At 50.5% G+C, this 27,415-nt stretch overlaps 1 protein-coding gene across 1 annotated transcript; it reads right to left on the bottom strand.

Annotated features, from left to right (window-relative positions):
• Positions 1-600: 600 nt before the first annotated feature.
• On the bottom strand, positions 601-14,902 carry TMEM114 (transmembrane protein 114). Its single transcript, XM_052636209.1, has 4 exons — positions 14,683-14,902; positions 14,305-14,385; positions 2,348-2,485; positions 601-833 (listed from the first exon to the last, which is right to left on the bottom strand). Exons 1-4 carry the CDS (start codon positions 14,900-14,902, stop codon positions 601-603), a joined length of 672 nt encoding a protein of 223 aa, XP_052492169.1.
• Between the last annotated feature and the right edge of the window lie 12,513 nt (positions 14,903-27,415).

Below are 27,415 nucleotides of genomic sequence, written 5' to 3'. Positions count from 1 at the left end.
GGCAGGTGAGGCAGGACACATCCACCACCTGGCTGTTGAGGAGCCCACGTCTCTGCGGTCTTCCCCCCGGTTCCCCACAGGGCCTCCTGCCTGGCCCCAGGTCACGGGGAAGCCTGAAGCCCAGTGTCTGAGATGCAGCCGCCTCCACACGCAGGATCCAGGCCACAGCCAGTCAGCAGGAACCACCCAGAGAAGCTGCGCTGTCGGAGAATATGCCTGTAGCTTCCTGTGTTTTTCTAACAGTTACCTAACCTCTCTGGTCCTCCATTTTCTTAACAGAGAGACTCATCCAAAGGGCAGGTGTGAGGATGCAGTGAAGCCAGAGGAAGTGCACAGAGGCTGCAGTGACAGAGGGGGCGCTTTTTGTGGTCTCACGGGTTCGGGCTCCTCCAGGCCACAGACACACAGGTGCCTGGACACAGCATCCCCCATGCCAGGCAGTGCTAACACGACCGCCAGGCCCGGAGCTCAGCCCACAGCAGCTCTCTGGTGGTGGCCTCAGACCAAGGGGAAGCCACAGCCCACCCGATGGTGTCCCTGAGCACTGGCCCCTCCAGTCCAAGCCGCTCCCTCCACCCTCAAGCCGGAGCCCACCCGAATTCAGATGGCCTGGTCCTGCCGCTGTCTCAGGCTGAGCACGCGGGCCGCCGCCAGGAAGGTGGCCCCGGTGAGCAGCTCGGCGACACAGCTGACCCAGCCCAGGGCCAGGGACCAGCCGAAGCGGATGTCCACCTGATCCAGCAGCGTCTTCTCCTGCAGGAGACACAGTGCCTCCTGGAAGGCAGCGGCCGAGTAGGCGATGTAGACGCTGATGCCGGCGAGGGTCACCAGGGCTGCAGTGGACAGAGGAGAGCTGGTGGACCCCCAGAGACACCCAGCACCACCCCTCCTTCCCTCTGCTGCCCGTTCTCTGTCCGCCCCCCTCCTGCCACTGGTAGCTCCTCCCCATCCATCTTTCACGTGTGAGTGTGCGTGTCCCCTCTGTCCATGGGCTCTCCAGGCAAGAATCCTGGAGTGGGTTGCCATGTCCTCCTCCAGGGGGTCTTCCCGACCCAGGGATGGAACCCAGGTCTCCCCCAAGTTGGCAGCTGGATTCTTTACCACGGAGCCCCCTGGGAAGCCCCCGTCTATCTCAGCTCGTGTCAATTCCTGGATGCCATCCCCTGCACCCCACAGCTGGCCAAACCACCCCCTCCCATGGTTTCACAGCGCCTCACGGCACTCCATCACTGCCCAGGTCAGAACTGGCATTTTGCGTCTGTTTGTGAACCAGCTAATGTCCATCTGCCTCAGTGTGAGCCCCAAGGGGTCTGCCCGGGACTCCCCAGCACCCAGAACAGCACCCTGCACACGCCCGGTCCCCGTCCCTGTGTGATTAGGGCCCGCTGTCCAGTCTCGCAGTCAGTGGCTCTTTAAACACATTAGCCTCAGTCTACATCTCAGCTCCATGCTGGCACCTGCCACGTGTCAAGCGCTATATTGCCTGGTTTCGTGGCAAATCAGAGATGGAGACTTCTCCTGGGGAGGCGCCATTTGGAGAATTCATCACTGGGCAAACCGTTAATGCCGATATTCTTAATAATATTACAGTGAATGGAAGGGAGCCTATGGTATTCTCCACTCCAGGCACTACTCTGCCGTTCCCTCCATGGATTCCGAGTGTGTGTGTCATCCTTACCGTTCCCTCCACGGATTTGTTTGTGTGTATCATCCCTGTTCTTGTTTTGTGTTGTTTCTGTGACTGTGCAGGGTGTTTAGTTGCAGCATGTGGGGTCTAGTTCCCTGAGCAGGGACAGAGGCAGGTCCCCTGCATGGAGAGCATGAAGTCTTGGCTGCTGGACCGCCAGGGAAGTCCCTGTTCTTGTTCTTTCTTAAGGACCGTTTCAAATGACCCAGGAAAATTCCCTAGTGGCCCAGTGGTTAGGACTCCACACTTTCACTGCCAAGGGCTCAGATTCAATCCTTAGTCAGGGAACCCAGCCATTGCCTGACTTGCCTGATTTTAATCAATCAAAGCAAAGCAATGTGTCAGGATGGCAGGTGTGCATGAGACGCCGAGGGTCTCCCACCAGCCTGTGACCCTGACCCTGAAGCTCTCGGGGCTCAGCTTCTTTTATGAAACAGTGAAAACGATTGTCAGAACCTGCTCTCACCCCCAGGCTTCTCTCCTGGGACCACAGACCCAGGAACCCTGGGCCGGAAACCTGTTCAGCCCTTCCAGCTAGGAGATCACAGGGGGGCAAACCGAGCCCCAGAGGGGATGCGGTCTCCCCTACCCTCCTTCCTTCTGGGGGACCATGCACGGCCCCTCCCGGCACCCAGGGCCCCATGCCAGCCGGGCACCTACCTCCAAAGAGGAAGAGGGTCCCCGTGAGCAGGAGGAGGCAGGAGGCTCGCAGGAGGAAGCTCAGAAAGCCTGTCATGCCCCCGAAAACCATGAGGATCAGGCTGAGCGGCAGCAGAATCACGAACGTCCCATGCATGGCTTAGGGGAGACAGAAGGAGGCAGTTACTAACATCCTTCAGTCAATCAACAAACACCTACCGAGCACTTCCTGTGACCAGCACCCAAACGCTGGGGGGAGGCGGGGAATTGCCACTACTACTGCCGATAATGATGATGATCTGGGCTTCCTGGTGGCTCAGGGGTAAAGAACCTGCCTGCTAACGGCGGGGGCAAACAGGTTTGACCCCTGATCTGGGAAGATCCCACATACTGCAGAGCAGCTAAACCCACGCCCTGCAACTACTGAGCCTGTGCTCTGGAGCCCAGGAGCTGCAACTACTGAGCCTGTGCTCTGGAGCCCAGGAGCTGCGACTACTGAAGCCTGCGCTCTGGAGCCCAGGAGCTGCGACTACTGAGCCTGTGCTCTGGAGCCCAGGAGCTGCGACTACTGAGCCTGTGCTCTGGAGCCCAGGAACTGCGACTACTGAAGCCTGTGCTCTGAAACGAGAGAAGCCCTGGAACCTCCACTAGAGAAAAGTCCGAGCAGCAACAAACCCAGCACAGCCTAAATAAGTAAACAAAATTATAAAAAATAGCCATGATAAGAATATGATTAATGTGCTTCGCTAAGTCACTTCAGTCGTGTCTGACCCTGTGAACTGTAGCCCGCCTGGCTCCTCTGTCCATGGGATCCTCCAGGCGAGAATACTGGAGTGGGTTCCCGTGCCCTCCTCCACCGCATCTCCTGACCCAAGGATCGAACCTGCGTCTCTTGTGTCTCCTGCAATGACAGGCGGGTTCTTTACCACTAGAGCCACCTGGGAAGCTGTGGTTATTGAAGCTCTTATGCCAGGCTTTGTGCTGCGTAAGCACCATCTCGTTTAAATCCCATGCACCCTGTAAGTAGCTATTGTCCTTGTTCGTCCGCTTATTCACTCAGCACATGTGTATCGAGTACGTGCTGGGTGCCAGGCTCTGTCCCTAGATTGGCAGACGCATAAGCAAATTCACCAAGGCTCCTGCTGTGTGGGGTCAGCAGTGAACAAGTGATGAAGCTGAGGAATGGTGACAAACGCACGGGGAAGGGTGTGAACAACGCTGAGAAGCCGGCAGGGCAGCGGCTCTACTGCGGAAGTGACATCAGAGCAAAGACCTGAAGGAGGTGAGGGAGGCAGCCGTGAAGGAGGGGCAAGAACTGAGGGACGGCAGGGGAGGATGGAGCAGGGAGGGGTCAGAGATGTGCCCGGTGGGGCTTCCTCCAGGAGAGCCAGCCAGGGTGGCTGAGGGGAGGGAGAGTGAGGACGTGGGGAGGGGAGGTCGTTCAGAACAGCTCTCGGGGGGCTCGGGGCTCCGGAGCCATCGGGAAGATTTTTCATTTCTCTCCGAATGAGAGGGCTTCCCTGGTGGCTCAGACGGTAAAGAATCCGCCTGCAATGCAGGAGACCTGGGTTCCATCCCTGGGCTGGGAAGATCCCCTGGAGGAGGGCATGGCAACCCACTCCAGTATTCTTGCCTGGAAAATTCCCACGGACAGAGCAGCCTCCCAGGCTACAGTCCAGGGGTCACCAAGAGCCAGACAGGACTGAGCAACTAAGCACTGCACTGATTGAGACGGAGGCCACCAGCCTGCTTTGAGGCATGAGAGACACGGACTTTCACTTCGGTTTCTACAGGTTGCTCTGGTCGCTCTATTGAGAGTAGCCAGCAGAGGGGTGTAGGGGATTGAAAGAAGGCTCCCAAGTTCACGTCCAGACTTCATTTCCTTGGGCTCCAAAATCACTGCAGACGGTGACTGCAGACGTGACCTTAAAAGACGCTTGCTTCTTGGAAGAAAAGCGATGACCAACCTAGACAGCGTATTAAAAAGCAGAGACATTACTTGGCCGACAAAGGCCCGTCTAGTCAAGGCTATGGTTTTCCCAGTGGTCATGTATGGATGTGAGAGTTGGACTAGCAGGGAACACCGCCAGAGAAGATGCATGAGTTCACATCCAGAAGGGTCTGCCCCAGCCATGCCCCCCTCTCCCCTCCCAGCCACGGGAGGCTGAAGAGTGACAGGTTGGGGGGGGGTGCAGATTGAGCAGGAAAGAAGAGGGGGAAGCCAGAGAAAGAACCACTCAGAAAAGTGCCGCCCGTCCATCCCCTCCCCCTGCTCTGTCCCCAGACTGCGTGTCTCTTGTGAGTCACTTCATTCCTCAGAAGCTCCATTTTCACGTCTCTGACCTAGAGGTCATGAGATGCGGTTCGCTGTGTTACCACAGGGACAATGTGCATGGAGCAAATGGAGAGGCCCATAGAGCCCGGATTAAATCAACCATGATCCCACCAACCGTACAGATGATGAAGGTGATCGTCCGGTCTGCCTTCCCCTGTATCACACCCGTTGGTCTGCAAGCCCCTAAATGCCAGCAGCCTTGGCGAGTCGAGGAGACAAGGCCCATCTCCTTCCTGGGGCTGTCACAGGACAAAACGTGATTCCAGGGCACGGGGACTTGGGGTCTTTCCTCCTTTGCTCCCTCCCTCTTTTCCTTCCTTCCTTTCTCAAGGAAAGATCTTGGACAAGGAAGCACAACAGCTGGTGTGAAAACCGGGTTCTGTTAAGATCTGTCTGCTGCATGGCACTGCCTCCAGACACTAGCTGAGAAATGAAATCATTTCTCATTCAGAAATTAATGAGGTTTCCCGGAGTTGATTCGTCCCTGCAGCCCCACGTGTGAGCTCCCCAGACACACTGCCGGCTGAGTACCTGTACATGTTCAATTAAATATCTGGACGAGAACAGGTCTCCCCCTGGGAGAGTTGTAACATTTCCTGCTGAAATTTGGTTTAGTACTTTTTTTTTTTTAACGTGCCTTGGTCTTCTGTTTTTTATTTTCAGGACTGCTGTCTGGGGACATAAATATTGATTCTGAGTTCTGTTCTACTTGGAAAGGTCCCCATCTCCAGGTACATCTCATTCAGAAACAAATGTCTAAGGGCCCCATAGAGCCTGGGCATCAGCAGGGGACAAGGTCTCTGGCCTCACGGAGATCACAGTCCAGGAAGGAGACAGACTCTCAGGAAAATAAAGGGGATGATTACAGACCGAGTGTCACAAAGGACATGAGCGTGATAATGTGGAAAATAAACAAGGTGGCCACTTCTATAGCTGAGATGGCTGTTTTAATTTCCTAGAGCTGACATCATAAATTACTATAAACTAGGTGTCATGTATGGATGTGAGAGTTGGATCATAAAGAAAGCTGAGCACTGAAGAATTGATGCTGTCAAAGTGGGGTACTGGAGAAAATTCTTGAGAGTCCCTTGGACAGTAAGGCGATCCAACCAGTCAACCTAAAGGAAACCAACCCTGAATATTCACTGGAAGGACTGAAGCTGAAGCTCCAATCCTTTGGCCACCTGATGCAAAGAGCTGACTTGTTGGAACAGACCCTGATGCTGGGAAAGATTGAAGGCAAAAGGAGAAGGGGGCAGCAGGGGATGAAATGGTTGGATGGCATCACAAACTCACTGGATATGAGTTTGAGCAAAATCTGGGAGATAGTGAAGGACAGAGGAGCCTGGCGTGCTATAGTCCATGGGGTCGAAAAGAGACTTGACTTAGCAACTGAGCAACAACAGCAGATGTCTTAAAAGCAGGAGGAATTTATTCTCTCTCAGTGCTGGAGGCTCTAAGTCTAAAATCAAGGTGTCAGCAGGAACTTGGTCCCTCCAGAGGCTCTGGGGAAGACTCCTTCCTGCCTCTTCCAACCTCTGGTGGTTGCTGACAAGGCTTGGCATTCCTTGGCTGGTGGCAGCATCCTTCTGATGTCCACCTCCATCTTCCTATGACCTTCTTGTCTCTCCTCCACGATTCTCCCTTTCTTATGAGGACACTTGTCATAGGATGTAGGTTAGTCCACAGTGATCTTGAGAGCCTTAACTATATTGGCAAAGATTTTTTTTCCAAATGAGGTCCCATTCCCAGGTACTAGGATCTGTGAGGACATGGTCACGTTTTTCTAGAGGGTGATACCCTTCAGTCCACTCCAGCATTGGGACTTCCCCGGTGGTCCAGTGGCTAAGACCCCCGCACTTCCAATGCAGGAGCCTGAGTTTGATCCCTGGTCTAGGAAATAAGATTCCACGTGCTGTGTGGCAAAAGCAAAAGACTCAATGAACCCAATCCACTACAGTGTTTACAGTAGGAGCACAACCCAGGAGAGCTAACATTACCATCTAGAATTAATCATGGGCCCTCCTGGTGACTCAGTGGTAAAGAGTCTACCTGCCAATGTAGGAGACACGGACGTGATCCCTGGGCCAGGAAGACCCCACGTGCCATGGAGCAGCTACGGCCTGGGAGCCTCAACTACTGAAGCCCGAGCACCCTAGAGCCTGTGCTCCACAACAAGAGAAGCCCCCACAGGGAGAAGCCCTCTCGCCGAAACTAGAGCAAAGCCCTGGGCAGCGCTGAAGACCCAGAAGAGCCATAAATAAATACAGTTGTTTAAAATAATACTAATAATCGTGTTGGCGATCAGGAAGACGATGAAGGTGCAGTCCCAGTCCTCCAAGGAGCCACGTTCTAGTGACAATAGATTCGAAAATTCACACACACAAAAAAAATGAAAATTCACTTCCTTACCAGGTAAAATAGGATTGAATGTCTCTGAGGATCTCCAAGTCACACTGACAAGGTTTGAAACTAAAGATAGTGACATTTTCCCCTTTGGGAAATGGTTCCTGAGACTTTCTTCTTTTGCTAGCACTTTTGATGTTGGAGAATGATACCGTTCTGCTCTTTTAGCTTCTCCAATGGCTCAGTGGTGAAAAAAAAAAGAAAAAGAAAAATCTGCCTGCAATGCAGGAGATGCAGGCTAGACCCTTGGGTTGGGAAAATTCTCTGGAGAAGGGCATGGCAACCCACTCCCGTATTCTTGCCTGGAGAATCCCATGGATAGAGCAGCCTGGTGGGCTATAGTCCATAGGTCACAAAGAGTTGGACATGACTGAGCATGCACACACCTCTCTGCTCTTCATAACAGAAAGACTATTACTTCTTAACTACCCTGGGGCCTTCTGACCTCGCAAGCATTCCGGAAGCCTGCTCTGCCCATCAAGCTATTCTTTGAACAGTGCGATAATGGATCGTTCACGCAGTTATTCTTGGCGTGAACATCTTGGCTTTTCTCAGGGTTTGCTTTTCCTTTGCAACAAAGCATTTCTGAATCAAAAAAATCTCTTGCACCTGGGTACCTATTTGCTCTTGATGAAAAAATGACCTGTCAACATTATTAGTATTATTAATTCTACATGGTAATCTTAGTTCTCGAGTGTTGAGCTCCTACTGCGGGCAGTGGAGAAGAGCGGGGTTCTGAACCCAAGGAACAGGCTAGGAATTTTTCTTCTGGTCTCAGCACCCTCACATTATACTGAAATTACCCTCGGCGTAGCATCATTCTAAGAGAGTAGAAACTGCCTGTGTTCAAATCCCAGATAATCCAGTTACTGTGCAAACTTTGGTCACTTACCCAACCTCTCCATGTCTTGGTTTCCTCATTTGAAAAGTGAGGATAAATCACAGTGCCTGCCTCATGGGACTGTTGTGGAGATTAAATGGATGGAAACACGTGAAGACCTCAGGACAGGGTCTGGCACCCAGCACCTGCTCTGTAAGCACTGACTGTTATTTTTACTGCTCTTCACCACTCCACAGAAAGGGGTCCCACCTCCCTTTACTCCATGCCCCTGTTTTACTTCCTTTGTTACAGCTACTACTGTTTGAAGTCATTTTAGTTTATTTATTCACTGCTCACCAGGTGTTTGTGACCTGCCTCCTGCATTAGACACTAAGCTGTAGGCAGCAAGCACCCCACCAGTCTCACCATGTTTTATCCCCAGCATTAAGTGAAAAAAAAAAAAGGAGTTTGCAATGATTACCCCCATTTTAGGGCAGGAGGAAAAGGGGACGACAGAGGATGAGGCATCATGGACTCAATGGACATGAGCTTGAGCAAACTCTGGGAGACAGTGAAGGACAGGGAAGCCTGGCACGCTGCAGTCCAGGGGGTCACAAGAGTCGGACACAACTTTGCAGCTGAACAACAACAACAAAGCCCCATTTTACAGATGAGAAGCCTGAGGCTCAGGGAGATAACATGACTTAAACGCAGAAGACGCAACTCCCCTCCTGTTTTAGGTAACCTAAGCTGGATTCTTTGCCATCTCTGAGCGACTAAAACAACTATGCTGGAAGCTTTGCTTATAAGACCTCACTTCATCTCAAAGCAACCCATTTATTTTTTTTAATTTATTTTTCATTGAAAGTGAAAAGTGAAGTCGCTCAGTCGTGTCCAACTCTATTCGAATCCATGGACCATAGCCCACTAGGCTCCTCAGTCCATGGAATTCTCCAGGCAAAAGTACTGGAGTGGGATGCCATGTTACATTAATTACTGCTGTACAGGAAAGTGACTCAGTTATCATATACATATGTTCTTTTTCATATTCTTGTCCATTATAGTTTATCACAGAATATGGAATATAGTTCCCTGTGCTATACAGCAGGACCTTGTTGTTTATGAAACAGCCCATTTATGGAAGTAGATGACTAGCCAGAAGTCACAGAACTGGTCAGAGGGACCTTATCTATGACGAGGCTGACCCCACCTCATCTTGTTGATGCCTCATGACTCAGCCTGGCCAATCAGCACACTCCTTGCCCTCGGCCATAGTGATTGGCTCAGTCCTAGGCATGTGATCTGATCTGATCCAATGAGAGACCTACCAGGAGTTGCAGAATGATTGGGCAACAGTCTCCTATTTTGGTTGCTGAGATTGGAGAGCATTTAGTTGAAAGCAGAATCCAGAGGCAAAGCCCAGAGAGAAGAAGAAAAAAAAAATGTGTTTAACTCTTTAGGTCCTGGGGGGCTTGAGCTTTTCAGCGCCATGGACCAGGAATTCCGTGTTTTGATTCAACGAGTATGATTTGGGGGCTTCCCCGGTGGTTCAGCAGTAAAGAATCTGCCTGCAATGCAGGAGCTGCAGGAGCTGCGAGTTCGATCCCTGGGTTGGGAAGATCCCTGGAGGAGGGCATGGCAGCCCCCTCCAGTATTCATGCCTGGAGAATCCCATGGACAGAGGAGCCCGGTGGGGTACAGTCCATAGGATCACGAAGAGTCAGACACAACTGAAGCAACTTAACACGCATGCACAGTATGATTTGAGTTTCCATCACTTTCAAAAGGCTGATACAGCTAGCTTGGGTGGCTCTAAACTGTGGCTCTTTTATCTAAACTGTGCTGGGACTTCCCGGGAGTGCAGTGGTTAAGACGCTGAGCCTCCAAGGCAAAGGGCAAATCCCTGGTCAGGGAACTAATACCCCACATGCCATGCAGCAGGGCCAAGAAAATATTTCTAAAATATAAAAGTAATAATAAAAAACTGTGCTGAAGTTGAAGATTGCCTCTCTCTGCCAAAAAAAAAAATTCCCAGTCTCTAGCCAGGGAAGCAAACCCTTGACATCCCCAGAGCTAATCAAGAAGGTAAAATATCCAAGCAAGGTGGAGTTTTACTGGTACAGAAGTAAGCTGCCCGCATGGGTTTTCTTGGAGGAAAAATCAATGGTTCTTCCCATACACCCTCAGGAGGGAGTCTGTCTAGAAGGCTGAGTCACAGAGCATGCAGCTTGTCACTTGGTCTCCATCCTCTATGACTCTTCAGCAGGTCCGAAAAGGAACACGGCCTCTTTGTGCAATAAAAGAACTTGGCCAGCATTCAAAACTCTTTCTGGGGATAAAGAGATTCTGGGAAAAAACTGTCTCTGGGGCTGATTTTCAGTGAGCACGAGGTCTGAAGGGCCAGCCTCCTCTCTGATGATACAGTGGTAGCAAGAGCAGCTAACACTCGGGGTACACTTACAGGGCCAGACACTGCAGGAGGCTCTTGAAATACACTCTCTCATTTCAGCCTCGACTGTTCTTATAAGGAGAGAGGAGAGTTATCTTCAATTTGCCCATGAGGGAACTGAGACTCAGAGAGGCAGAGGAATTTTCCCAAAGCCACCATGTATGGATGTGAGAGCTGAACCATAAAGAAGGCTGAGCACTGAAGAATCAATGCTTTCAAACTGTGGTGCTGGAGAGGACTCCTGAGAGTCCTTGGACAGCAAGGAGATGAAACCAGGTGATTCTAAAGGAAATCAACCTTGATTATTCATTGGAAGGACTGACACTGAAGCTGAAGCTCCACTACTTTGACCACCTGATGTGAAGAGCCGACTCATTGGAAAAGACCCTGACACTGGGAGAGATTGAGGGCAGGAGGAGAAGGGATGACAGAGAATGAGATGGTTAGATGGCATCCCCGAGTTAATGGACATGAGTTTGAGCAAACTCTGGGAGATACCGAAGGACAGGGAAGCCTGGCGTGGTGCAGACCATGGAATCACAAAGCGTCAACACGACTGAGCGACTAAATAACAACAACATGCCTGGTTGGCGGTGAAGCCGGGGTGTAGACCTGGGGCAGAGGGTGAACAGATGCACAGACTGTGGACGTGGGTTTTGCCTGTTTCTCAAAACCCTGGACCATGCAGGGCTGCTGCATTATCAAGTTTCACAAAGAGGCCAGACCAGTGCTGACTGGTTAGCCATCCAGTGTACCCACTGATGTGATAAGTAGGCTGAAGGCCAGCATCCAGCCCAGCAAAGGGCCACAGATGTGACTGCGTCTTAAAGAGGCTGGAAGGAACGGTACAGAGGACTAGAGTTTACTGATCACTTAGTATGTGTCTAGCACGTTTACATCAAATCATTCTTTGATGTAACAGGGAGATCACACAACAACAGGTACTAAGCCGGGTGCCAGGTAAAGGTCTATTTTTTCATCCAGCTAGTTCATGGAATCCTGATCCCACACCCCTTTAGGGTTTTGTTCTCTCGTTTCAATAAATATGGAAGCTGAGGCTCAGAGAGGTTAAGACACCAACCCCGGGATCACAGAGGGGTCCTGGTAAAGGTCTAAGCTGGGCTTTGACTTCTAGCCCTCAGTCTATGGGCAAAAATTCTTGATTATTCTCCACCCACCCACCCCCCCCCCCCGCCATGGGAAAGCCCTCTTGTTTACTTAAACAAATAAACAAAAATAAGCTGGGCTTCCCTGCTGGTCCAGCGGCTAAGACTCTGCACTCCCAGTGCAGGGGGCCGGGGTTCGATCCCTGGTTAGATCCAGGGTTAGATTCCAGGGAACTAGATCCTGCATGCCACAACTAAAAAGATCCCTCATGCCACAACAAAGACCCAAGATCCTGTGTGTTGCAACTAAGACCAGGCGCAGCCAAATAAATACATTTTTAAGTTTTAAATAAATAAATAAGCTGCATAGGCACAATTTCCACGTGCAAAGGGACACCCAACTTTGTTTTAAGGCTGTAGTAAGTGATACACCATCTCCTGGTTATGTGGACCAGAGCTATCCATTTAGAAGCCTGCTAACTAACTCATAATAGGAAGTTTTGAATGGGAATTGCTGATGATGCTTGAAATGCTCTGAGAACACCCAGAGGTCTTCCTGGTGCAACTTGGAGCTGAGGACAGAGTTTGTGAGATCCTTTCCTTTCCTCCACGCCCCCCCCCCTCACATTCCAAGCATCTAGTGGATATTTCCTTCAGTGGGACTTCATGCAGTGGTGTGCAGGTGGTGGTTTAGTCACTAAGTCATGTCTGACTCTTGTGACTCCATGGACTGTAGCCTGCCAGGCTCTTCTGTCCATGGAATTCTCCAGACAAGAATACTGGAGTGGGCTGCCATTTCCTTCTCCAGGGCATCTTTCCGACCCAGGAATTGAACCCGGGTCTCCCTCATTACAGGCACATTCTTTACCAACTGGGCTACAAGGGCAGCCCATGGTGTACTGGAGCTGGATTATATCAGAGTTGTTCTATTGCTAAATCCTGTCTTGCTCTTGTGACTGCAGGGACTGGAGCACACCAGGCTCCTCTGTCCTCCACCATCTCCCAGAGTTTCCTCCAATTCATGTCCATTGAATCAGTCAACTGTTAAGTTTTCAGGAATATGCAGAACCAGTTGACATAATGTAGACAGCTTGAAATTGACCACAGTGGGAATATTTACTCCACAGAGGTTGGCAAATGCCACAAACCAAGATGCTCCTCTCCCCCAGACAGCCAATTGTTAAGCATTTTCCAGCACACCAGTGGACTTCGGAGAAGCAGTCCGGTTCACTCATGTACTCATTTATTCATTCAACAAACACGGATTGAGTTCCACCTCTAAAATATAGTTTGCATTCACTCTCACCCTGCTCAGCCAACCTTGGCTCGTGGGCTACTCTGTGCCAATGCTGTGTGTGCTCAGTCACTTCAGTTGTGTCTGACTCTGTGACCCTATGGACGGTAGCCCGCCCAACTCCTCTGTCCATGAGATTCTCCAGCCAAGAGTACTGGAGTGTGTTGCCATGCCCTCCTCCAGGGGATCTTCCCCACCCAGGGATCAAACCTGCATCTCCTGCATTGGCAAGCAGGTTCTTTACTGCTAGCACCATCTGGGAAGCCCAGGCTCTGTGCTAAATACTAAAAATTCTGTGCTAAATTCCAGCTGTGGCAAGAGAGACATGGTCCCTGCTGGCATGGAACTTGTTTAATGAGGGGGTCAGCTTTTAACTCTAAAAATGTCACACAGCCTGTACTGTGAGTAGGAACTGACTAAGTCAGGCTGGCAGGATGGGAGCAGGGAGACTCGAAGTGGAGGCAATGGCATGTGCAAAGTCCCTGTGGCCGGAGGAGATGCGGCACCTTCCAGGAACTGGTGCATGGCCAACACAGCCGGAGAGGAAAGAGCAAAGGGGAGAGTGGAGCTGAAGAGGGGCCCTGGCAGCCCTCGTGGGCCATGCCAGGGACTTGTCTTTGTTCTAAGAGTCCCATCCCCAACCCTCACTAAGTCTATCAAAAGCTGCCCATACTTTTCAAGGTCTGTGGAACTCCGTTCTCATTTCTTCATCATTTCCTTTGTATGGCACCTCTCACTACGCCTGTTTCCTCTCTGCAAAAGTAATTAGGATGGAGATGACAAGAACTTTGTAGGAAGGCTGTGGGGATTAAATGAAGGCTGAGATGGAAAGCGTTCAGCTCCAGGTCTGGCCGCAGGTGAACTGAACTATGACTCTGATTTTCCCCCCCTCCCTCCAGTGTCTATTCAGCCCCTTTGCTCTCCCGAATTCTGTCCTCAAATCCTGCCGGCTTTTCTGACTTCGGAGCACCGTGCCAGGCACTGGGAAGTCAGCCAGGAACAACAAACACAAGGCCCCTGGCGATGGGGAGCTGTCCTTTGCCTCCTGGTTTTCCTCTCTTGGATCGTTCAGCCAATATTTGCTGCATCCTGGGTGGTGCTGCCAAGCGCTGGTCCTCAACATCGAGGATGCAGCGACGGCTGACCATGGGGTGTGCCAGGCAGCTCCCCAGGCTGGTTAAGGTGTCTCCTCGGGCTCCAAGTCACCCTCCCCCGTGCTGCTTGCCACTCTGAAATGGAACTGCGCACTTCCCCCTCTGTCTCGCCCGCTAGCCTCTGCGCCCCCTAAGCGCTCTGCCTGGGGCTTCAAGCGCAGCACCCCGCTGCCCCGAGCACCGAAAGCCTGCAGCCAACGTTTGTCGAATGAATCCCCAACCACACAACTTCACGCGTGGAGCCAGAGGGTCCCACCGCCTTCTACTATACCCCTTCCCCCGCTCCTGCCCATGTCAGAGGCCACCTCGGCCGCCCTCTCCTCCGCAGGGCCCCCGCCCCCTGTTTGGATAAAAGCTCCCAAACTGGCGTCCAGCCCCGGGTTCCGCTCCCCATCTCACCCTTCCCGGACTCACTGAGAAGTTGTCGGCTCGAGTCGCTGACGGTCACGTTCTCCTGCCAGAAGGGGTTCATCAGCGGCGCACAAGGGCTCTGGACTGGGTGGGGCAGAGGAATCGGTGGGCGTGGGGGGATGGATCCCCGGGGGTTCAGACCCGGCCCGCGCCTTCGTCCCCACGTCCCTCCTGGATGTCCCACCCGGGGGGCGCGGGGGCGCGGAGCAGCGGTGGGCTGAGCGGGCCATCTCTTTATAGGGGCGATGGCAGCCCCAGGACCCCGGGCCACCTCCCGTCCGGCCCCGGACCTCGCGTTTCTCGGGCTCCGAGGCTTGAGAGCCGAGTGCGCGCCAAGCAACAGGTCCGGCCACCGCCCGGGCTCCCCGGGTGCCCCCTTACCCCGGCAGGTCCGCCAGAGGCCGGAGTGCGAGCTCAGAGGCTCGAGCTGGCTGTGGTTGGCGGCCCCCGCCGGGCCCCGCGCCTCCGGGCCGCCCCGCTCCAGGCGCTCGGTGTCGATGATGTACCAGAAGTCGGTGCCGATGGCCGCCGCCAGAAGCACGAAGCTGAGCGCCCCGGTCAGCGCCGCCGCGCCGGCCAGCGCGCCCAGGTGCACCCGCATCGCCGAGCCGCGACCCCGCCTGCCGCCTGCAGCTCCCAGCGCCCGCAGCTCGCGCGCCCCGGTTCTGGGAGCCAGAACTGGGTTCTCGGGACCTCGATCCCTCCCTCCGCCCCTGGCTCCGCCCCTCAGCCCCTCACCTGCAGGATGGGACCTGCACCGCCTCCCCGCTCAGACCCCATTACGATATAAAACCCCACCTCGATCAACACTCGCAGCCCGGCGCACCCTTTCGCTCCCGCTCCTCAACTGCTCGCAGACCTCCCTCCCACCTATCCGCTCCCGCACTCCCCTCGCATCCCAGCTGTTCGCGGCTCTGCCGGGCCTCTGCCGTTCCTCCCAGCCCTGCCCCGCGACCCCACCGCCCACCCCCAGCTCAGGGAGTCTGCCCTCCGACGCCCTTCCCACAGCTCTGGGCTCAGTGGACGCGCTCTCGTCTGTGCACAGCGCCCAGGCGCCCCGCACAGAGAAACGCGCAGGGTGGTGCGGGGGCGGAGGGCGGTCTTCCCACAAAAAGGGTGAGGGGTCGGGGGGATTAGGAAGGACAGCTAGCACTTGTCCTGTTGGCAGGTCATCCTCAATAGCCCCTCCCTCCAGCTTCAACCACCCTTTCTCCAAAATCTCCCTCCTCAGTTGATTTTTCTAGGCTCGCTACACAGAAAAAAGGCAGATCAGTTTTTTATATAAAAATTCTTTAATGGATAATCAACAAGGTCCAACTGCATAGTACGGGGAACTATATTCAGTATCCTATGATAAACCACAATGAAAAAAAATTAAAGAAGAATGTGTGTGTGTGTGTGTGTGTGTGTAACTGAATCATTTTGCTGTAGAGCAGAAATTAAGAAAATACTGTACGTGGAAGCAACAGATGAATGGATAAAGAAGTTTGGTGTATATATATGTATAATGGAATATTACTCAGCCATGAAAAGGAATGCATTTGAGCCAGTTCTAATGAGGTGGATGAACCTAGAGCCTATTATACAGAGTGAAGTAAGTCAGGGAGAAAAACAAATAATGTATATTAATGCACATATATGGAATCTAGGAAGATGGTACTGATGAACCTGTTTGCAAGGCAGCAATGTCCATGGGGGTGGCACAGAGTTGGACACGACTGAGTGACTGACACTTAGTGGAGACACAGACATAGGGAACAGACTTGGACACAGTGGGGGAAGGAGAGGGTGTGATGAATTGAGACAGTAGCATGGGAACATACATTAACACACTTCCAAATGCAAAATTAGAAAGCCAGCGGAAATTTGCTCTGTGATGCAGGGAGCTCAAACCCTGTGCTCTGTGACAACCTCGGGGGTGGGATGGGGTGGGAGGTGGGAGGGAGGCTCCAGAGGGAGGGGACGTATGTGTCCCTGTGGTTAATCCATGTTGATGTATGGTAGAAACCAACGCAATATTGTAAAGTGACTAGACTCCGATTAGAAATAAATAAAAATTTTAAAAGACCACATTGTAAATCAACTATCCATCAATAGAAGGGAGTCTGGTTTCTAGTCTCGGCTCCTGGTCAGTTTTGAGAAGAGTAGGTGAAAAGTTGTAATTTACATTTTTTAAAATCTCACTCTCCCTACCGATTTTATTGTGGAGAAGAGACTAGAGAGACAGCACAGGAAGAAAGGAAGCCTGTTAGGAGCAACTCAACAATAGAAGCACAAGAGGTGTTTGGATGGTCAGGCACCGGTGGTGGCAGCTGGGACTAGGTGGGGAAGTGAATAGATTATCTTTTTAATTGAGAGGGGTTGACTTGAGAGGATGTGGTGATAGACTAAGGCTGACAACTACTCTTTCCCTTGTTTAATCCTCTCTTACCAACACCATCCTACTCTTCATCACTAGCATCCTCATCTCCATTAGCAGCAGCAGCAGCACCCTGAACAGAGCCATCACCAGCAAGAACACATGATCCCCTTGATTTTACCACACCATTCTGCTCTAGGACCCCTTCAACCACCATCTGAGTAAGACTGATATCTCCCGTAACCATCCCCTTAGTTATCCCAGGTGGCACAGTGGTAAAGAATCTGCCTGCCAATGAAGGAGACGCATGAGACGTGGGTTCGATCCCTGGGTCGGGAGCATCCCCTGGAGAAGGAAGTGGCAATCTGCTCCAGTATTCTTGCTTGCAAAATTCCATGGACAGAGGAGCCTGGTGGGCTACAGTCCATGGAGTCGCAGAGTTGGTCATGAATGAGCTTGAACACACGCAGTTAAGCGTCCCCACTAAAGAGTTTGCCTTCCACTCTACCATGTTACTATCGTTATATTCAATTACACCATCATCCAAACAGTCCTCAACTGTTCCATCGACATGTGGGAGCTTAACTGAAGGTACAATTCAATGAGGTGGGTCCCAGGACCCCCTAATAACGTCTTTAGGGTTTAATCTCTTCTCTCTCCATTCCTCTCCATCTCTCAGTTGTTGGTCCTCTCCTGGCTTTGTTCTTACTCAGATTCTCATTGGTTGGAACCCCAGGAGGTACTTTTTTCATCACTTAGTGATCCAACAAAAAGAACAAATGTCTTTCTCAGTGGTGCAAGTCAGATTTCCAGGATTCCCTTCTCTGACCCAATCTCTAGGAATGACAGGAGTAGAAGGCACCGCCTGGCCAAGCCTGGATCAATCACCCGCCTGCTCCTGAAACCAAGGGAGGGTGAATCGGTCCCATCGCCACCATTTGAGTTAAGAGGCGTCCTGGCTGCCAGATGTAGCAAATAAAAACAGAGGCCTCAGTGACATCTGAGGCCTTCCCAGGGGCGCTGGAGGTAAAGAATTCACCTGCCAATGCAGGAGACTTAAGAGATGCAGGTTTGATCCCTGAGTCAGGAAGATGCCCTGGAGGAGGAAATGACAACCCACACTGTAGTATTCTTGCCTGGAGAATCCTACAGACAGAGGAGCCTGGCGGGTTGCAGTCCATGGGGCCACAAAGAGTCGGACACGACTGAGCGTGCGCGCGCGCGCACACACACGCACACACACACACACACACACAGAGTTACATTTGAATTTCAGATAAATAATAAAATTTTAGTATAAATATGCTCCATGCAGTATGTGGGAGACACTTATATTTTAAAACTGTTGTTGGACTTCCCTGGGGGTCCAGTGGTAAAGAATCCACCTGCTGATGCAGGGGACACAGGTTCAATCCCTGGTCCAGGAAGATCCCACATGCCGTGGGGCAGCTAAGCCTGAGAGCCACGACTGCTGAAGCCTGCGTGCCCTGGACGCTGTGCTTCACAAGAGAAGGCACCGCCGTGAGAAGCCCATGCCCTGCAACTAGAGGGTACCGCATCTACCACCATTAGAGGAAGCCCGTGCACAGCAACAAAGACGCGGCGAAGCCACTAATTAATTATTTAAAAAAGAAAATAAAACTGTTGTTGCTGTTTAATCTGAAGTTCAAACTTAACTGAGTACCCTGTCTTTTCTCTGGCAAATGTAGCTGGCTCCCCAGGGGACAGTGAAAATTACTCAGTCAATGCCCAACTCTTTGCGACCCCATGGACTACACAGTCCATGGAATTCTCCAAGCCAGAATACTGGAGTGTCCCCAAAGTACAACCAAGGTGCTATGACCACAGCCAGGAGAAGGGGCGGTGGCAGGGTGGATGAGACCCCCTCCACCCGGTACGGGCACTTTCCTTCACTGGGTCCCATGTCCCTCGTCTCCATAAGGAGACCTTCTTCCACGCCCCATTACAAAGGCAACCTTGTAGGCTTTGATCATTCTATTTTTTCCTGAGGATTTTGATAAAATACACCTGAATCATGCTCAGTCACTGTAAAATGAACAGAAAGTAATGTTTTTCAATGACGCTGGGGCCGTGGGGGAGATGCACATCAAACCCCGGATGCTCTGACTACTCAGCTGGTCAACTGAAGACGCAGGATAAAACTGGAAGGCTTCCGAGGCAGGAACCAAACAAAGCGCCACCTCTAGGAGTAAAGCCACACGCTGAACCCCAAGCTGGTAGAGAAGGGCTTTGCACAGGGGTTCAGGAGGCTGGTCTTGAGTCTTAAATCAGCATCTGTGTGAGCCCTGAGAAGTTGCCTCTCTGAGCTTCAGTTTTGTGTTTTTCTTTCCCAGCTGTAAAAAACGGGTAATCGTACCCACCAATCCCAGCAGGGCACTATAAGGGTATCAGGATGGTGGGTGTGAAAATACTTTGTGACCAGGTTTCCAGTTAAGAATCCGCCTGCCAACTCAGGGGACACAGGTTCAATGCCTGGTCTGGGAAGATCTCACCTGCCTCAGGGAAACTAACACAACTACTAAAGCCCGTGCTCCCTGGAGCCCGTGCTCCCTAGAGGCCATGCTCCCTAGAGGCTGTGCTCCCTGGAGCCCGTGCTCCCTAGAGGCTGTGCTCCGCAATGAGAGAAGCCACTGAGATGAGAAGCGTGTGCACCGCAGCTAGAGGGTAGCCCCCATCACCGCAACTAGAGAAAGCCCACGAAGCAACGAAAACCCAGTGTGGCCAGAAGTGAATGAGCGAGAGAAAGAAACTCTGTTTAAAAAAAAAAAAAAAAAGTACTTTGTGACTTAGGCAGAGTCATACCAATATTATTACTAGAAGATGTGAGAGACACTTTGAGAAGCGGGGAGGAGTGCATTTCAGAGATGCAAGGAACAAATATTTGAAAGAAAGAGAAGGGCAGAAGGGAAGGAGGGAGGAAGTCAGGATGCTGGAAAGAAGGGTTTCCTTTCATTATGGAGCGTCAAGTGTCGTGGGAAAGCCGATATTTTTTTAATCAGTGAGCTCTGGATTTGTGCACGTGTGTAGCCCTGAGGCCCTGCCAGCCTCGCCAGCCTCACACACCTGGACCTCGAACACATGAAGTTCGTTGCCGCCTCTGAGACTTCGCACATGCTGTTCCCTTTAACTGAAATACTCTTATCCCCAATTTTTTAAAAATATCTCAACTTGAAAAGTACCTCTTTGGAAGTGAAAGTGTTAGTCGCTCAGCTGTGTCCAACTCTTTGCCACCCCATGGATTGTAGCCCGCCAGGCTTCTCTGTCCATGGAAATCCCCAGGCAAGAGTACTCGAGTGGACTGCCGTTCCCTTCTCCAGGGGATCTTCCCGACCCAGAGACTGAACCCAAGTCTCCTGCATTGCAGGCAGATTCTTTACCATCTGAGCCACGGGGGAAAACTCCTCTTTGGAAAGGGCTTACCTAATCCCCAACTTAGGTTAAAAGCTCTCGGGATATGATGATTTATGATGATCCAGGTAGAGTTAATGCCCATCATAGCTCCTTAGGCTCCCAACCACTTAGTGCATTTCTGCAGCATCCACTACACACACCTGTGTCTTTCCACGTATGGACTTCTCTCCCCAGGTGAGAAGGCTGGAATTGACGGAGGGTGAAGACTCCCAGAACACCAAGCATGAAAGAAGTTGGAGGATAAACAGCCTCAGCTATCTCCCTCCTTCAGGGAGGGAAAAGCTCTGAGGCCTGTTCTACTCCATCCCCCAGAGTTTCCCAGTGGGAGTGAACCCCAGCCACCCACGGCAGCAAAAAACTGATAGCCTTCCTTCTTCATCTTAATTTCCTACTCTTGTACCAGTGTGTCCTAGGATCACCCGCCCCAGTAAAATCACTAGTCTTAAATCCTTATCTCAGAGTCTACTTCAAAACAAACCCACACTAAAACACAGGCTATCTTGGCAACCACACTGTCCCCATAGTAATTAACGGTTTTTGAGCAATGAAGTTGTTTTCTACCATCTGCTCCTTTGGACATTCAGGCAGGATGGTACATACTATAGGATGGTTCGTCCAACAGCAATCTCCCCCTTCACTTTTGAAGGTACCTTCTAGCCAGTGGTGGCCACGTGACAGACATAATCCTAACCAATGACTTAGAAGCAGAGTCTGTTGGGAAACAAAACAAAACAAAAAAAAGACCAGGCCCTGGGAGGAGAAGGCTTTTGATCCACTTGGGATAAAGATGTAATGTCTGGAAGCACAACAGCGATCTTGAAACCATGAGGCTAAACCTCCTGCTGCTAAGTCACTTCAGTCCTGTCCGACTCTGTGCAACCCCGTAGACGGCAGCCCACCAGGCTCCCCCATCCCTGGGATTCTCCAGGCAAGAACACTGGAGTGGTTGCCATTTCCTTCTCCAACGCGTGAAGGTGAAAAGTGAAAGTGAAGTTGCTCAGTCGTGTCCAACTCTTAGCAACCCCATGGACTGTAGCCCACCAGGTTCCTCTGTCCATGGGATTTTCCAGGCAAGAGTGCTGGAGTGGAGTGCCATCGTCTTCTCAGAAACCTCCTAGTGAGTGGAAAAACAAAAGATACAGAGTCTGAGGCTCTGATAGCAGCACTGAACAGCTGCCCCATCCTTGAATTGCCTACCTCAGGAATTCTTTTTAGAAGATAAAACTAAGCCCCCATTTGTTTAAGCCACCCTCTCAGGATTGTCTGTGTTTGCAGATGAATTCCTTGTGAACCTCTGCAGACACAGATTGCATTGGTCCTATCCCAAGTACATCACTGGCTTTTAGGTTAGTGCATGATACACAGTAGATGTGTAATAAAGATTTGTGGATTCAATAAATGAAAAGTCTTCCCAAAAGTCTCTTCTTGCAAGCACAGAGCTTATTTTGTGTGGCAAACTCATAAGGAACCAACTCGAAGTTACAGACGTATAGCCAAGATATTGGTACGGTTATTAAGATCACCACACTAGAAGGCAATGGCCTCTGTCTATTAAGTCTCATGAGGTCATGATGTTGTTAGGCGTCATTTGACTCCATGGACCTGACCTGTGCATAACCGTTTAAGTGTAAAGCCTCCATCTGTCCACTAGAAACTTCTGGAGGGGCTCACTGCCACTCTTCAAATCCTATATGATGTAATTAACTTTGAATGAAAAGGGATCAGTAATGCACAGGTCTAATTTTCCCATCACATGTCTGGCATGATACCAAGAGATGAAGGCTAAGCAGCCTTTTTTCGTTTCAGGGAATCTCTTCCCAAATTGGAATAAAAATCCCTCAGCCAGAGAGAAACCGCTTCTGGGAGCAACGTGGTAGGGAAAGAGCTAGGACCATGAGCCAGTGCACCTGGATTCCAGCACCACCACGAGCCTGCTGAGAGATCTGGACTGGTTGCTTCCCCTCTCTGAGCCTCAGTTTCCTCATCTGTAAAAGGGGGCTAGCACAAGTGCTCTTCTGGGAATCTATTCCTGCAACAGCTTATATGCTGCATTGCTACAATGTGGAAGGCATCACCGTGCACCCAGGCATGTTATGTGCTTACTTAGTCACGTCTGACTCTTTGCAACCCCATGGACTGTAGCCTACCAGGCTCCTCTGTCCATGAGATTTCCCAGGCAAGAATACTAGAGTGGGTTAACATTTCCTTCTCCAGGGGACCTTCCTGACCCGGGGACCCAACCCAAGTCCCTTGCATCTTCTGCATTGGCAAGTGGATTATTTACCACTGTGCTACCTGGGAAGCCTACGTATATAAGCAACCTTCGCCAGTATTCTTGCCGGGAAATCCCATGGACAGAGAACACTGACAGCTTATAATCCATGGGGCTGCAAAGAGTTGGGCATGACTTAGCAACTAAACCACAAGTAGATATACAAATTTGTAAAAGCCTAGGCCGGACTTGCCCAGGCTTGAACAAAAGGAATTTTCCAGGCAATAATACATTTTAGGCATTCTAAGGCTGAACTGCAGGACACCTGGCTTTACTTTCCACCCTGTTCCCCAGACCAACACCTACACATGCGACGTGGGGGGAAGAAACTGGGTAGCTGATGTTCACACGCACACCAGGCCACTTGCCCCTGCAGTTCCTCATCACTGAGACAGTAATAGTAGGTTAGCTAGAAGCTTCAACAGTTCAGCTGATGGGACTTCCCTTGAAGCCGAGGACTTTGCCATCCAATGCAGGGGGTGCACGTCCAATTTCCTGGCCCGGAAGCTAAGATTCCCACATGCCTCGTGGCCAAAAAAGAACCCAAACCATAAAACAGAAGCAATATTGTAACAAATTCAATAAAGACTTGACTGAAGATCCTGCGTGACTCAACTAAGACCCAGTGCAACCTAATAAATAAATATTTCCAAAAAGAAAGTAAGCAGGAGACATTCCTGGTGGTAGCTCTGCTGGTAAAGCATCCACCTATTCAATAAAGACAATGATCCACACACAAAAAAAAAATCTTAAAAAAAAAAATAATAAAGTGAGCACATTCAGAGACTTCCCTGGTGGTCCATCAGCTAAGCCTCCACATTCCCAATACAGGGTTACGAACCTGTTCAGACGACTAGACCTGTAACATGCTGCGATGAAGACCGAAGATCCCATGTGACTCAACTAAGACCAGCACAACCTAATAAATAAATATTTCAAAAACAAAAAAAAAGTAAGCAGGGGACTTCGCTGGTGGTAGCTCAGCTGGTAAAGAATCCACTTGCAATGCAGGAGACCCCAGTTCGATTCCTGGGCCAGGAAGATCCACTGGAGAAGGGATAGGCTACCCACTCCAGTATTCTTGGGCTTCCCTTGTGGCTCAGCTGGTAAAGAATCTGCCTGCAATGCCGGAGACCTGGGTTCTATCCTGGGTTGGGAAGATCCCCTGGAGAAGGGAAAGGCTACCCACTCCAGTGTTCTGGCCTAGAGAATTCCATGGATTGTATACTGAGCGACTTTCACTTTCCCAGGTGGTAGAGTGGATAAGAATCCGCCTTGCAATGCCGTGGACACAGGCTCGAGCCCTCGTTCAGAAAGATCTCACATGGCATCGAGCAGCTAAAGTCCATGGGCCACAACTACTGAGCCTGCGCTGTAGACAGCCCACCAGCCACAACTACTGGGACCACGTGCTGCCAACTGCTGAAGCCCACGGGCCGAGAGACTGTGCCCTGTGGCAAACGGAGGCCCTGCAAAGAGAAGCCACGCACAGCGAAGAGCGGCCCCCTTGCTCACCGCAGCTGAAGCGAGTCTGTGCACAGGAATGAAGACCTGGCAGAAACAAAATTAATTTTTTTCTTTTTAGGTAAGCGCAATTCTCTTTTCTCCCTCCCTCCTTCCATTCTTCCCCCTGGCCCTGGGGTTTTGTTCAGAAACACCTTTCCAATGTTAAGAAATCTCTCTTTTCTACAACAACCGAGGGAAATGAGGTGTCTAGACACAGGCCAGACGAGCCTGGCCTTACCCAACAGCAGCCACGACTTAAAGTCTGAATAGAATCCCCCAGAGAATGTGTAGGCAGGGACTCCTGGGATGGGCTGGACCGGGAAGGTGTGGAAATGTTCAGTATAAAAACCATGTGTAACTTTTTTTTGTTCTTGGGGAAAAGGGGGGAAATTAAAGTGGTATATTATCCAAGAGCTGGGGAAACCTCTATGAACCTGCCATGTACGTTTCTGATTTTTTTTTTCTATGAATAAAATCATGATAGTAGCATTGATTAAGCTTTCTCTGGGGGCAGGGCCCTGCTCTAAGAGTTTTACATTCTTTGCCCCAGTTGTCATGGAGGTTCTATGAGGTAGGTGCTGTACCATCCACCGTTAACAGGCAGGAAAATCCAGACAGAGAGGTGAAGCAATAAAATGATAAACAGAGCCAGGATGGTGGACAAAAAGCACAAGCTTTGAGGGCAGACTACTTATCTTTTTCTCTAACTTTATGTATTCTTTGTGCAGGTAACATCGACACAAGTTGTGAAATACACAGGTTTTAAAATGCAAAAGGTATAGGGACTTCCCTGGCGGTCCAGCGGCTAAGACTCCACACTCACAATGCCAGGGGCTTGGGTTCGATCCCTGGTCAGAGAACTAGATCCCACATGCATGCATGCATCCCTAAATTGTGTCTGACTCTCTGCAACCCTACGGACTGTAGCCCACAAGGCTCCCATCCCTGGCCTGGGATTTTCCAGGCAAGGACACGGAAGTGGGTGGCCATTTCCTTCGCCAGGGGATCTTCCCCACCCAGGGCCGGCAGATTCTTTACCACTGAGCCACCTGGGCTTCCGCTAGTGCCCATAAGCCTCACCTGAGAGTTTGCATGCTGCAACTAAAGATCCCACATGCCACAATGAAGATCAACGATTTCAGTGCCACGGTAAGACCTGGGGCAGCTTTTAATTCAAATGTTATAGAATGCCATATGTGAAAAATCTCCTTCCCTCTCCTCATTCCAATCACCAGGTTCCCTTCCCCGGAGGGAACCACACTTAGCAATTTCTTTGTATGTTCCCAGAGATGTACTGTGCAAGCAAATACGGTTTTGGACACATGTTTACATGTGTGTGTCTCTGCACGCCATTTCATTTTGCACAAACTGGCAGTCTTCGCTATACCTTGCTTTGTCAGTTTAACCAGTTATCTCACAGGTCATGCATCAGTCAAGGGTGGGTTCTAACTTAATCCATGCATAGCTCTGAGAAGATATTTAACTAGTTCTTCCTGAAACAATACAGGTAAAAACATTTAGCTGGAGCCTTACCCATAGTAAGCACTCATGATATGTAAGATCTAATTATTGGACTTTAATCATGCTACGTGCAGAGTTTTCTCTTCAACTGTCATTACATCATTCAGTTGGACATCATTTGCAAACATATAAACCTCCATCTGCACCTTGCACTAGATAGAAAAATTAATTCCAAAGGGTTCATAGGCCTAAGTGCAAAAACTAAAGCTATGAAACTACTGGGGACTTCCCTGGTGGTCCAGTGTTGAGAATCCACCTTCCAAGGCAGGGGATGTGGGTTTGACCCCTGGTTGGGGAACTAAGATCTCACACGCCACAGGGCAATTACTGAACCCAGGTCCTGCGACGAGGGTCTTGAGTGCTGCAACTGAGCCCTGACATAGCCAAAAATAAATAAATATTTTTTTTTTTAAATAGAGGAGGACATAGGAAGAAATCCTGTGCCTTGGAGTCAGAAAGATTTCCTAGGCAAACACAAAGAACACAATTCACAAAAGAAAGAAGTGATGGTCCCCAGTGAGTCCACCTTCATGTAATTCCCCTCTTTGTGACTGTGAGTGAGACATGGGACTTGTGTCTAACCAGCAGAATGCAGCAAAGGTGGCAGGATGTCATTTCTGTGGTTATAAGAGACTGTGATGATCTTGCTGGCATGCTTTCTGCGTTTGCCTTCTCAACCTACACTTGATGTAGCAAAGGCCAGCATGGCCAGCAGCTATACATGGCCCTCTAGCTAGTGAGGAAATGAGACCCTTAGCAAACAGCTCTGGAGGAATTCAGTCCTGCCAACAACCCGAGTGAGCTTGGAATCAGATCCTATCTCAGTGGAGCTTTCAAATGGGACCCCAGCCCCAGCCAATAGCTTGACTGTAGGCTTACGAAAGACTGAAGCAGGACTTCCCTGGTGGTCCAGTGGCTGAGAAGCCACCTGTCAATGCAGCGGACACGGGTTTGAACCCTGGTCTGGGAAGATGCCACATGCCACAGGGCAACTAAACCCATGCATGACATTTACTGAGCCCAAGCTCCAGAGACCACGTGCCCTGGAGCCCTGAACGAAGAGGAGCCAGCACAATAAGAAGCCTGCGCCCTGCAGCTAGAGAGCAGCCCTCACTCACTGCAACTAGAGCAAGCCCGAGTGCAGCAGCAAAGACCTAGCACAGCTAAAATAAATTAGAATAAATTTTTAAAAAAAGACTAAAGCAGAGGCCCTAACCTATCTACACCTGGGCTCCTGATCCACAGAAATGGTGAGATAATAGAGATGTACTCTTTAAGCCACTAAATTGGTGGTGATTTGTTACATGGCAACAGATAACTAATACAATTGGCATGTTTCTGAAGAGCAGTCAGGGGCTGCGTGTTGAGGACCTTAATAAGGGCATACTCTTGATCCTGAAATTCCACTTTGAGAAATAGAGAAGCAATTGCTCCAAAAGGTACATTCGAAGATGCTCATCACAGAGTTCCCTAGTCTGAGAAAAGTATCTGATGTTTCATGAGGACCTGCTGTTACAGAGTCCAGGCTCGCTCTGCTTGCCGCATGACAGGCCAGTTAACCAAGAGACGAGGTGTTGAGGCAAGGAAAACGACTTTATTCGGAAAGCCTGCTGACCGAGAAGATGGAAGACTAATGTCTCAAAATAACCATCTTACAGGGGCTGGATGCCATTAATCTTGCAAACGTCTTCTAGAATGGCCAGTCTCAGGGAGGGGATGTGTTAGTTTCTTCCTTCCTGTAGCCATCCACAGGTGGACAGGGTCCCAAACAAAGGCATTTTGGTTTAACCTTCAGGCAGAGGGGCAGGGTTCCCTGAGGCAGGCTGTTATGTATGGACAGTATACTTTTAGTGAACAGAAGCAAAGGTTAAAGTAAGAGAGACAGATCCAACATGGAGTCAGTTCTTCTTCCCTGTAACACTATTACGATATGCCAGGTGCTCTGTATGTTTTACTTACTTAAGTCTCCCAACAATCTTATTCTTACAACATTACCCCTACTTTGAAAGTGAAAGTGTTAGTCA

This window comes from Budorcas taxicolor, chromosome 2 (genome assembly GCF_023091745.1).
Source record: "Budorcas taxicolor isolate Tak-1 chromosome 2, Takin1.1, whole genome shotgun sequence".
Classification (NCBI taxonomy): domain Eukaryota; kingdom Metazoa; phylum Chordata; class Mammalia; order Artiodactyla; family Bovidae; genus Budorcas; species Budorcas taxicolor.
The sequence above is the reverse complement of the archived record's forward strand: the minus strand, read 5'-3'. Positions and strand labels throughout refer to the sequence as shown.